At 39.8% G+C, this 13,781-nt stretch overlaps 1 protein-coding gene across 1 annotated transcript in view; it reads left to right on the forward strand.

Annotated features, from left to right (window-relative positions):
• Positions 1-3,579: 3,579 nt before the first annotated feature.
• Positions 3,580-13,781, forward strand: part of LOC109400894 (proteoglycan 4) — a gene marked incomplete at its 5' end in the record, with an annotated part of 28,590 nt that continues 18,388 nt past the window's right edge. Inside the window, one exon of the mRNA XM_062843456.1 lies at positions 3,580-3,972. Within this exon, the coding sequence (XP_062699440.1) occupies positions 3,580-3,972 (393 nt within the window). The remainder of the gene's footprint in view (positions 3,973-13,781) is intronic.

Below are 13,781 nucleotides of genomic sequence, written 5' to 3' on the forward strand. Positions count from 1 at the left end.
AATTCTTAAAAAAAAAAGTCAGATTATACCAAAAACTATTAAGAAATTTCAAGGAGTTACAACATATTTTCAAAATAAAGACGAGAAGGATTTGAGAACCTGTGCGATTACCAAAGTTCTATCAATAACCCTGGAAATTCTCAAATGACAAAGACTGACTAGTAAAAAAACTAAATTAATTCAGACATATTCTAAAGACTAAACATATTTTAATTAAAAAAAATTTAGTTCCAAAATCTTCCTGATTGACTTCATAATCCCTGATGCTTCGGCGATTTTTCCAAGGGAAAATGAATTCCATGATAATCACAGGTTTTTCCACGAATTCTGTGGTAGAGAATCTGGCGCAGTTTTTACAAAATGCCAAGAAATATTTGTAGGAAATTTCCTGAAAAATTAGGCATTCTAAACATCGACATAATTCTATTATGACATATAGCAGTATTGTTTTGGAATCTTTAGATTATGGAGGGAATCAGGTAGGGCTTTTTTTAACCCTTATGTGGCCGACAGGGTACTCACCCAACTAACAGTCGCAAGCATGCATGCTGAATTGTTGCTGTATAATAGTAATGATAGCTGAACTACAATTATGCTGTACACATTACTGTACAAATGCTTTTTCATCGATCATCGGTCAATCGGTCAAATCTGACTATACATGTCAATGGTTGCGAAAGCATTACTGTACAAATGCTTTTTCAATTGAAAAAGTAGCCAATGTTCAACCTTTTGTATCGGTATTGACAATGGTAATTTACAACATTTTTCAAGAGTTCACTAACATTTCTATTCGACTCGCAGCAATTCCTATTACAAAATAGTTTAACAAGTCCTTTTTCTGCTTCTTGTTAAGCATATGTACAAACTAACACATGCATATGTATAATGTGTGTTTCACAACTCGAATAAGCGCTTACGTCCTTTTATTGAACAGCGGCTGAACTAACGTGTTGTTCAGTTGTTAACCATAATGTTCTGTGCTAATTCACCACTGATGAATAGTAGTCGAATGATGATCATTATTAAACCAAGGAAAGTTTATGTTTTGATTTGAGTGATTCAATTCATCATATCTAGGATGGCACAGATAGGAAAGCATGTGGCTGGCAATCAACGGGTCTCGAGTTTGAATATTAATTTAGGTAAATTTATGTATAGTTATTATTTTATAGTTGTTCAAAGCTTAAGTACCAATCATGAAAATCTCGTGAAAATTGAAAATTTTTGCATTTTATTTATTTTTAATCATTTTTGAAAAAGCTGAATAACAGCATTACTAGGGTATTGGTTCCCTTATTAGGCATGTGGCTCCCATTTTCATCCCACGAAAAACAACGGATTGAAGCACTGTTTGTTTTGATTCTTATTTTGGTATTTTTTTTTTGTTAGAAGTGAGCACGCATGAAAACAAAAAGAACGGAATCAATCGGTGCCATAATCGCTTGTTTTCGAATATGATGAAATTGGGAGCGTGAGACTACTGATGGCACACAAACCCTATATATTTGTAAAATACATTTTACAACAAACAGTTCAGTTGGTACACAACACTGTGCTTTATAATTTCTCCAAATTTGTGTGAACAAAACCCGAACAAAGGTTATACCAATGGTTGTAGTAGAAAATAATCCAAATGCTATTCAGCATCATGCTGAATTATTTCGTCATAGATGAGCTTGTTGAATGAGTCATTGTTAGTTCGGCAGCGCCCATTTGAAAAGCACGGCGAAGAAAAAAGGCAAAAAAAATTGTCGGACACATAGCAGTTAAACTGAATTGTTTGAAAAAAGTTTCAAGAGCTATTGCAGAGACTGTTTGGAATATTTTATAGTTAAGCTTGTAAATAAATAAATTGATTTTCTAGAATTCTCTCAGAATTCTACATTTCTTGCTGAAAGTTCTACGAGTTCCCCCAAGCAGTCCTTCAAGAGCATTTCTATTGCATTTCTCTACATGTTCCAGAAAATCTCCAGATATTCGATTAAAATTTTCTAAAAAACAAATACCAACACCAGAATCATAATGTACCTGCTATGAAATTTATTCAATATTTCTTCAGAACTATACCGAATGCCGCTTTGAAAATTTATCAGAAAAAAATCTTGATATATTGTTTCTCTAAATCTTTGTGAAATTCTTTCATCAATTGAATTAAAAAACTACCAGAAAGTTCCAACTGTATCGGAAATTAACTATAAACGTTCGAAATGCTCTGTCTTGAAGCAAGGTTGGTCTTTTTATTCCGGTTGTTCTATCAAATCTTCACAATATAGTTAAATTGAGAGCAGCCTGAAGAAATTGTGTGAAAACTTTTAGATAAAAGTCCAAGATAAATGATTTTTTTTAGACAATCAGAAATGCCATTAGTTTTTCAAAGATTTATATAGGGTCTGGGACCATTTGGGCAGGAGCACCTATTTTGGGCACTTGCTGCTATAACTTAGTCAATTTTGAACCGATTGACGTGATTTTTGAGACACGATCAGATACGCACAGTATCTAGCCATGTGCAAAAATTCAGATCAATCGGTTTGAAATTGGCTAAGTTATAACATCAAGTGCCCAAAATAGGTGGTCCTGCCCAAATGGTCCCAGACCCTAGTATCTCCAAAAATAAAATTATGTTAATTTCTTGCTGTTGTGAATATTTATAGTTAATTTTCTATACACTCCTATACAATTTTGCAGACTACTGTAGCAATTTTGAAAAACAAAAATCTAAAGGCATCTCTGAAATAATTTCTATGGAATTTTTTAAACAATTAGTAATTATGTCGGAGTGAAAACTTCCTCGATATTCTTTAGAAGAACTTTCGATTGATTTTTTGATTGGAAGTCTTACTATGATACGTCTGAACCGCAATTCTGGGAGGAATGCCAGCTGACTGAAAACTTGACTGATTTTCCAAAGATTGCTGAAAAGGTTTTCGACGGATTTTTGGAGATTTTATAGGGAAATTCTTATATTGTTTTGTACATTTCGATAGTTCATTTGTAGATTTCTTTTTATTGGATCCGAAATACATAACTTGTTCAGCAAGCATTTGTCAAGAACTTATCCAAGGTTTAAAAAAAATACGTATTATTAAATCTTGATGCTGCTGATGTGTAATGATTTAATTTAGAAAATCCTTGATTTGGTAAACTGTTTAACTAGTTTTAGACAAATTCCAGAGGAATTCATTCCACAGATAATAAAATGAAAGAAAGAATTTTGTATAGTAAATCCCTTCAGTTACTCATATGTGCTTCGCTTTGTCAGCCTGCTTGTTGCCCAACCGGGAGCCTCAGTACTTGGGACAGAGTTAAGAGAGTTGTGAACATCGAAATCGGGCCCATGTTCGTTGGTTGGTCGATGTTGGTCTGTCGGTTTTCTCAGAAAAGCCACTCCAAGACAAAGTTTGGTCTACCGAACAGAAGAATGAATCAAATCCCAAGTCACGAGTAGTTTGCTTTACACGCCTGTTAACAGCATTAAACTTTTTGTGTTTGTTTTTCTCCGGGTTGCGTTCCATACACTGAATTTAGTAGTTTTGCGCATTACGGCGGGCGGATGGAAATATCAATTCTAATTAGGAAAATTCTTTCTTGTTGTCCACAGCTCTTACCGCAGCAGTGCTGGCACTGGCCGGAGGAGCAGCATCCCTATCGCCGGAGAACAAACCGCACCGCCACGGGGCCAGCGGGGGAAGTAATTTCCCCCTGCAGAGGTACGCCGGGGGCAAGGGTCGGCCTCCACCCGCACTGATGGGACCCGGACCAGGAACAGGAGGCGGCGGCGGCGGCGGTGGCGGAGGAGGTCCACCACGATTGATGTCCCGGGCGGATAATCCGATGCCGGCGACGCCACTCAACAATCAAACCCTGGACCGCTACCGGCGGCTGATTCCCTACATGACATTCTACATTCCATCATCTAATGGCGACTTCGGCCTGCCAATCAATCAGGCGTATAATTATATGCCCATTGTAAGTAGCCTAGACAGTATAGTAGTGCTTTGAGCCACACTGGATGGGTGGGTGGGTTTGCAGATTTGGCTTGTGTGACAGCGGCAGCGATTGCAACCCAATTTGTGGGGATGTCTGGTTTCAGGTTAGTTTGTAATCTGGGGCAATTTTGCGGCATAATCACTGCGTGATAAGCAGTGGATTACCTGTGCGGTGGAATTGAAGTTTACATTTATGATGCTGTACATAAACTGGGCAATTCTGTTTGAATAATAGAGATTTAAGAGCTGGAACTGAACAATCAATTTTAAAGGTACTGAATACAGTATCAGACGATTTAAACCAATATGTACTCCAACTACACTTTTTTCTCTAAAAGTTTTTTTTACGAGTATAAGCCAACTAAGGCAATGCCAGTTCCCAGAATCCCAGAAAAAACTCCGGAAAAAATATGAGAAAGTCCAAGAAAAATTAAAAAAAAACTCTGTGAGACATCCCAGGATCAACTCCGGAAGGAATCTTCTGAGAAAAGTCCCGGAAGAAACTCCGAAAGACATCTCTGGTAAACCTTCAAAAGAAATCCCGCAAGTACCTTTGAGAAATAACCCAACTGAAACTCTTGTTAAAAACTGGCAGAAATTCTAGAATTTTTCTAAGAAATTTCTTGTAATTCTTTTAATTCTCTTATGAATCTCTCGAAGGAAGCCACGAGAGGAACTCCTGCAGAAAATTCGTAAAGAACTACTTAAGAATTCCTTGGCTCTATTTTAGTAATAAATACTGTAAATCTCACGAAGATCTCCTGGGAAATTCCCGAAAGTGACACCGGTAGGAATCCCGGAAAATCTGCAAGAGGAATCGCGGGAGGAACTACACGATGAAATATTTTAAAATATTTTTTGTAGATATCTCATGATAAGTCCCACATCCCGTAGAAATCCCAAGAAATGGTATTTGAGCAAAACGCAAGAGAAACTCTGGGAAAATCCCACAAGGGACTCTGGAAACAATGCTGGGAAAACCTCTGGAAGAAATGTGTAGGATGCCCGTAAAAAACTTCCGGAGAAATCGGTCGGAATTCAGGAATCCTGAATACGGAAGAAATCTTGTGAAAAATACTGGAAGGCATTCTAAAGGTTAGTGCAGCCTGGGCACTGTTGTCCTTCTGACTTCAGCTAGATTGAGGAGGTACGTCTCGAGCGTCTGTTCACCAAGGAGGTGCGGCTCAAACAGCGTCTGTTCTGGCATCCAGCGGCTGAGTATGAAAAGCTCCTCCACCGGAAGCTATACCTAAGGTGGCAGCCCCACCACGGTGGATAGGGGACCTTAGGCCAACAACCTACTGTTTCCGAAACTCAAAAACCGTTACAAAACCAAAAATGAAGGATCACGAACTGATTCAATGGCAACGACTTTTAGCGTGGAACTTAGAATGTATTAACCCTAACCCGGCACGGTAAACTGGCACAACTAGCCAATGAGGTATGCTTGAGGTTTGCCTCGAGTCAAATTCTGTTAAACTCTGGCCTAAGAGGTGAACATGCTCCTCATCACCGTAGAGTTGGTTTCCTGCTCAGCGCTCACGCCCACGCTGCGCTCATAAAGTGGGAACCTATTAATGAGAGGATAATTGTATCCAGATTCAGAACACGGGTTCGAAACCTTACCATGATCCAACGTTACGCGCCAACCGATGCTGCCGAATTGCAAAACAAAGAGAACTTTTACAGTCAACTGAATGCTGTCGTGGACAAGAATCCGAAAGGTGATATCAAGATCTTCATTGGCGACTTCAACGCGAAGGTTGGTTCCGACAACTCGAACTATGAGCACGTCATGGGACGCCATGGTCTCGGAGAAATGAGCTAAAACGGAAAGCTGTTTGCAAAGTTTTGTGGCACTGGCAACAATGACATGGTGATTGGGGGATCGCTCTTTCCTCATCGAACAGTGCATAAAGTGACATGGGTTTCCCGTGATGGCGTCACGGAAAATCAAATCGACCACATCTGCATCAGCCGAAAATGGATACGGAGCCTTCTTGATGTGCGGAACAAACGTAGCGCCGACATTGCGTCCGACCATCATCTCTTAATCGGCGAGATTTGGCTACGCATTGCTAGGATTCATCGACAGGAGGAGAAAATCGGGCACCGGTTCAGCACACGCCGACTGGAAGACGCTGCGGTGAAAAGGTCCTTCGTCGAAGAATGCTACGGATATTCCAGAAGAAGGAAGCGTAGAAGATCGAAGGAGCGCCATCGAAGGAACGCCAAAGCCGCGAAAGAGCAAGCGAAAACACGAGGAGCCAAAGCTGTAGCCCGTCTGCAGTCCGCACTATTCGGTTCTCGAGAAGGAATTGAAACGCTCATGTAGACGGGACAAAAGAACGTGGGCGGACTCCCTAGCCGATGAAGGCGAGAAAGCCACAAACACCGGCGACATCCGTCACCTCTAGAAGGTTTCACGTCACATTAGTGGGACTAAGACGAATGCTACGATGCCCGTGAAAGACACGTCTGGACAGTTACTGATTAGTTGAAACGCTGGTTCGATCACTTTGGAAACTTTTTTCAAGTGTCGGCCACGCCATCAACACCTCAGCATGATCCGCCAAGGGTTCGACGCATTACCCGTGTCAACACCGAAGCTCCATCAGTGCAGGAGATAGAAACAGCCATCCGTAGCATTAAATCGAACAGAGCCCCAGGGGTTGATCGCATAACAGCTGAGATGCTCAGAGCTGACCCCGTAGCATCCGAAAAGGTACCCAAAAGGCGATAATTGGCGGGGCATCATGTTACTGTGCAGGGATAGCATGCTCATCAGTGTGAGTGCAAGTGTGCGCGGTTTTAATATGAAAATGAGCTGCACTGTGCACATTTTCAGTGCGGAATGCCATCCCTGTTACTGTGTATCGTTCTCAAAGTCCTCTGCAAAGTGATCCTTAACCGGATACAGGAGAAAATTGACGCAACTCTCCGACGTCAGCAAGCAGGATTCCGTGCCGGACGATTTTGTATTGACCATATTATCACGCTCCGTATTATTCTGGAGCAAATCAATGAATTCCAAGAGTCTCTCTACCTGGTGTTCATTGATTACGAAAAAGCTTTTGACCGTCTCAATCACGGAAACATGTGGGAAGCCCTCAGGCGCAAGGGTGTCCGTGAGAAAATCATCGGCCTCGTTGAAGCACAGTACAGGGCATTTTTATGCAGAGTACTACACAACAGTGTCTTGTCCGATCCCATTCGGGGCGTTGCTGGAGTGAGGCAAGGATGTATACTATCACCGCTACTGTTTCTCATCGTGATCGACGAGATCCTGGTGCGATTGACCGTGAACCAAATCGTGGATTGCTGTGGCAGCCCATTACCATGGAGCACCTAAATGACTTCGAACTAGCTGATGACATTGCTCTCCTAGCTCAACGGCGCTTTGATATGCAGAGCAAGCTCGATGACCTTGCCAATCACTCCTCAGCGGCAGGTCTTACCTGGTCTTACCATCAACGTCAACAAGACCAAATCGTTGGATGTAAACGCGGTCAATCCTTCAAGCTTTCCGGTAGCTGGGTAATCAGTGGTCTAAAAGATATTTCTAGAGTAGTTCCAGAGAGAAACCCTGAGAGAATTTCTGGATAATTACTTGCGTTCATGTTTCTAAATGGATTTCAAAATTGCAGCCTCTCCTAAGAAATATCTGTAGTGTCTACCTAATGATTGTGTGCATAGGATATCTACCTACATAAAATACTATTCATTACAGTACCTAAATGTCTAGGTATGTTTCATTATGTCTACCTATGGTAGTATAAATACGGGTGATCATTGGACCACAGAGGAGAGACTGCACAAGCCTTGGACTGTCAACATCTTTAATATTCTTCTTTTGAAGGATTTAAAAATATCTAGAATCTAATAATCTCGGGAGAAATCTCTGTTTTCCTCTTTTCCCGAGAACAATATTTGAAAGAATCCCTGAAGGAAACCCGAAAAGAATGAATGAAATAATCTCGGTACGGTTTCTGAAGGAATCTTAGGAAGAATCTTGAAGGTATTCCGTATTTAGAAAACTCGGAAAAAAATCGTGAAGGGACGACAGCAGAATGTCCGAAAGGAATTCTATGCGAATCTGGAAGTAATCTTCGAAAGAATCTCTAAAAGAGTCCTTCCGAGTATCCTTGAAGAATCTCTAGAAAAATCCCGGGAAAGGATTCTGTAAGAATCATAGAGTAACCCCTGAAGGAATTATGGGAAAAATTCCTGAACAAATCATTGGAGTAATCCCAAGAAAAATTATTGTATTAATTCCGGCAGAAATCCCTGGAGAAATTTCTGAAGCAATTTCAATAGGAATTCCAGAAAGAATCGCGGAAGACATCTCGAGAGGAATCGCTGAAGGAGGCTCTGAAGAAATTCCAGGAGCCTGGAAAATATCCCTGTCACAGGGCTTGGAGCACATGAAGTTTATATCAATCAAAATAGATTTCGACCAAAACAGACTCGAGTCGGTCATGATCAATACATTTTAAACATCCAAGTCGGACGGGATTGGCGGAACGGGATTATTTTTGTTGTTGGAATGTTTATCGGAATGGTGTTGTTAAATAGATAATGGAATCTGGTTATGTTAATTATTCCATTTTTTTCAATCAAGACAAACTCCAGCTCGTTTCCCTATTCTTCTGAAACGTTTCCCGAAAATTTATATAAACATTGCTTCTCCTGCTTCATTTCCTGCGTTCGTCACCACCAAGCTTACCACTGAATCATCCTCATCCCATATCATTTTCAACCCTCGAAATGCCCAAACTATTTTGTTTTTCATGGTTTAAATACTAGTTTGATCACACCATTCCCATGGTGCATTGGTGGAGCAGATGAGAAAGGCAACAGACTTGGACTTGATCAGGAACCCGGAGGACAACAGCTAGAATCTGGATGAAGTAGCAAAAAGCAACTTCAATGGAAGCGAATTAAGTTAGAGAAGAACAGGAGATAAACAAAATATTTTTTTTTCTTTTTTCTTTGTCTCACTTTTGACAACTTTCGCTCCAGAGACTTGGTACGATATTTTAAAGTTGGCCGTATATCAGCCGAATAATTCGCCAAAAGTGGCTTTTGAGCAGCTCTATAAGAGGATATGGAACCAATTAGCTCTGTTAGCCAGGTTCTACATTCGACTATAGAGCCGACTTAATGCCATTTTTACGGCTTAATGGTTACTTGGGCATGACAGGCGAGACCACACTTATTGTTTAACAAAAGGATTGTTTCGCAGATCAAGATCAGGAGAAACTTCACCGGCAGCTGGATCAATAGATGAGAGGAAAAGCTGCAAAAGTGAAGATACAAAAATGCAGTTTAGTGGTGAAAATTACGATGAAGTATGATTGTTTGTACTTAAAGCTACTATTTATATGAACTTAAGACTTAATGCATACATGAACTTAAGCCTACTATTTACATGAACTTCTACCTAGTGCTACGAACTACTATTTATATCAACTTAAGACCTAGTGCTACGAACTAATTGAATTGTTATTTACATGCAAGTACGCTATTGAAAAAGTGTAAATCGAGATCTATATTATTTTTTCCAATTGCAGAATTATTATTCGCTAACCTACACTTAATTAAGATCTCGCTTAAGATTGTATAAAACTGAATTCGTTGTTTTTTCGCCATAAGAAGTTAGGGTGTACAAACCTTCCTAAATTTCAAGCTTATTTCTAAATATTCTTCCTCTTTTAAAGCAGAAACTTATGAATTAGGTCAAACAAACAAACAAACACCGTTGAAATCAAGATTTGACTCCTATTTGAGCTACAAGGTGAGCCCACATACTCAAAACATGCCCAAAATGTATGTCTAAACTAAAACTATGTTCAAACAGTATCAACCAGATTTGTAGTCAAGTATAGCGGAAAAGATTGTGCGGTAGCGAAGCACTACAAGTAAGACCCTACCACTGACTGCAACATACTAAAATTTTCTTCTTTATTAGGAATTCTGTATTTTTCTCGCACCAATAAATTGACAAAATTAATCCTTCGTACATTACCGCCCAACACGGAATTTTAGAAGAAAATCCCGGAATTATTATTAAATGAGTCCCGGAATTCATGAGGAATTTTTACAAAAAATCGGAGAGGAATCCAAAAAGGAATCCCCAACAATATCCAAGAAGAGGTTCATGGAGGAATCCATGCAGAAATCTTAGGAGAAATACTTAGTGAATTTCGGAAGGAGTCGCGGGAGAAATCAATAAAGAAATTCTGTGGGAAATCAATGAAGCATGTCAGAAGGAATATCAGGAGAAAATTCAAAAGGAATCCCGAAAAGAGTCCTTCTAAGTATCTTGGGAGGAAATCCTGAAAGAACTATGGTAGAAATAAATGACAAAAATCAAGCAGGTGTCCGTTAAAGAACTCTGGGAGAAAGAGAGCCAGGAAGAAAATTCAGAAGTAATCCCGGGAGAAAACTCAGGAAGAATACTGGAGCAATTCCTGATTCAGTTTCGAGAATACTCCGAACGAACCCGGAACGAATTCCGGGAGAAATCCCTAAAATAAACCTAGAAGGAATTATTGAAGAAATCCCGGAAGAAACCAATGAAGAAATTCCGGAAGCAATCACAGAATTCAGAAGAAAAAAAAAACTCTCGAGGACACCTGGAATGAATCCTTGAAAAAAAAAAAATCATGAATGAATCTCGGGAGGTATCTCTAGAGGAAATCTGGGAGAAATCAATGAAGGAATCTCGGGATGTATTCCTGACACAGTAGGATTAAGAAAGAATCTTGGAAGAAATCCCCAAAGTTATCCAGGGAGGAAGGAAGGTACCTATGATCCGTTTTTATCAACACGGGCTTCTAATTTCAGTTGACAAAGCCGAAGAAACATTTTCATAAGAATTTCAGATTTATTTATTTTACGATCTATTCCTAAACTACGCTTCTGCAGTCCAGAGGGAATTCCTCTATGAGTCCAGAGGGAATTCCTCTATGAGTTCAATCTGAGATCTCCCAGTGAATCTTCCAAAGTTTCTCCAGAGATTTATTTTATGAATCTCATTGGATTTTCCTACTTATGTATTTTTTTTTTTGAGTTCCATTAAAACTACTTTTACGTTTCCCCGAGGAGCTTCTTCTGGGATTCATCTAGGATATCTCAAAGCATTCCGATTGGTTATCTCTTAGAAAAAGTTCTTGGCCTTTGGGGATTTTTTTAGAAGCTCCATCTGAAAGATTTCCTTCCCTTTTCAGCTTCTTTAGGATCTTGTACGAGGATTCCTTCAGGAGTTCCATCAGGAATAGGAAACCATCCAGAAACTTATTCTGGGTTTAAATCTAGAGATCTTCTTGAAATTCAATTCATCCAAGAGTTGCTTGTACTGTTCTTGTGATTCCTTCAGATTTTCATCTGAGATTCTTCAAAGAGCTTTGTTAGCCATTCTTCCAAGTTATCATTCTTAAACAGATCTAAGAATTGCTCTAGGAGTTTCTCCTGGGATTCCTGTTCGATTTCCTTCGGGAACTTCGATATAAGATTCCTCCAACAAGCTTTTGCTGGATTCCTTCTAGCATCGTCTTTTCAATTTCTTCAGGATTTCTTATATGAAAGAAATCTAAGTGTTTTTTCTAGGATCCCTCCAGAATCTCCTTCTTGGAATCCTCCAGAAGTTCCTCTTGGAAAACTTATGGGAATCCTTCTTGAGTACCCTCTGGAAATTCTTCAGAAGTTTCTTTTGAAAATCTTCCAGATGTTCCTTCTGGGAGCCCTGTTACCGCTTCTCTGGAAATTCTTAAGAACTGTTTCTGGGAATCCTCCAAAAACTCCGTCGGGAATAGGAACCCATTAAGGAATTTATTCTGGGTTTAATTCTAGAGATCTTCTTGAAATTCAATTCATCCAAGAGTTTCTTGTAATGTTCCTGTGATTCCTCCAACAGATTTTCAGGGAATCCATCTGAGATTCTTCAAAGAGCTTCGTTAGCCATTCTAAGGTAATCCTTCTTAAGCAGATCTAAGAATTTCTCTAGGAGTTTCTCCTGGGATTCCTGTCCGATTTCCTTCCGGAACTTCGATATAAGATTCCTCCAACAAGCTTTTACTGGACTCCTTCTAGCATCTTCTTTGCAATTTCTCCAGGATTTCTTATATGGAAGAAATCTAAGTGTTATTTCTAGGATTCCTCCAGGATCTCCTTCTTTGAATCCTCCAGAAGTTCCTCTTGGAAAACTTTTGGGAATCCTTCTTGAGTACCCTCTGGAAATTCTTCAGAAGTTTCTTTTGAAAACCTTCCAGATGTTCCTTGTGGGAGCCCTCTGAAAATTCTTAGAAACTGTTTCTGGGAATCTTCCAAAAACTTCTTTCTGAAAATCATCCAGAGGTTATCTTCAGAAGGTCTTTCTGGAAATTATGCAAAAATTCTTTCTAGGAATTCTCCAGGACTTCTTGTTGGGATTCCTTCAGGAGTATATTTCTTTCTGTGTATTTTCCACGAGTTTTTGTTCTATTATAATGCTCTAGAAGTTCCTTCTGGACTAAACTTCTGTAGGAATCCCTAGAGGAGCTTCAATTAATGGATTCCAACATTTTCAGACTAAATTTTATAAGGAATCTGATGGAATCCACAGAAGGCATCCATTGTGGAATCTGTAGAAGAAATTTCTTGAAAGAATTCCCAGAAAGAATTCAATGTCAGTTCTGTAGAAATCGGCGGATCCAATACCTGGATATATACCCACATAAAGTATCTGTAAGAATCTACAGAAGAAATTTCTGCATGAATTCCCAGATGGAGTACCTGGTTTAATGCACAAATAAAGTTGCCAGAAGTATCTCCAAAACGAATTTCTGGAAGAAGCCCGAGAAGGACTTCTTAGAGTTATCCCAAGAAGAAATTCCTATAACCTATAGGAAGCCCTAGTTGGAGTTTCTAGAAGAACCCCAACCAGAAATTCTGGAGAAATCGCTAGATGAAGTTTTTGTGGGAATCTTCAGAAATTAAGTTCTGGAAGAGCCCCAACCAAATCGAAAATAGATGCAGTCCCTAGAGGTCCAAATTATTAAACAATTTCTGGAAATTGTACGTATAATCTATTATAAAATTTTTTCATAATTATTTGGTAATGCTTGTTCTGAAAATCGATGAAAAAAATAGTCGGAAGCATTTGACCACCGTAGGCTACGTGCCAAATTTTTAATCAGCTGACATCCCCACATCCGATCGCAAAAGGAAATTGAAGATGGTCCCGTCCATCAGATGGTGATTTTATTATGATTTGTGTTTGACAGCCGTCCGTCCATACCGGACGCAGAAAGGAACTGCACTTGGAGTTCCCGCAAATTTGCCACCGCCAAAACCAAATCACCCGACCCGTCTGTCTGTCTGTCTGTGTCTGACTGAATTTGATCTAAATGTGATTTTCTCTATTCCAACAGCAGTAGGTAGTATGGCAGCGATAACGTGCATTAGATTCCAATCTGTCACATTTGTGCCACTCGACTGTCTGGTCGTCATTCTCGGCGTGGCGTCGAAAGCCCTCTTCCAAACTGAGCTTTTGATTGGCGTAGTTTGTGTGTGAATGAGTGATTGAGAGCGATCTGCAATCCACCACAGACAGTCTTCGTCGTATCAAAGTTTCGATTTGACAGAGGTAATGAAACTGACCCATATGGGGGGCGGTGGCTGGAAGTGTTTGATCACCGGTTCAGCCTATTGGTCAAACACAGTTTCCAAAAGTGAGAGTGTTGCTTCGAGGGGGGGGGGGGGGGGAATGTGGGAGGTTTTGTAATGTACACTCAGGTGTCTAATTAA

Source organism: Aedes albopictus, unplaced genomic scaffold (genome assembly GCF_035046485.1).
Source record: "Aedes albopictus strain Foshan unplaced genomic scaffold, AalbF5 HiC_scaffold_230, whole genome shotgun sequence".
NCBI lineage: Eukaryota > Metazoa > Arthropoda > Insecta > Diptera > Culicidae > Aedes > Aedes albopictus.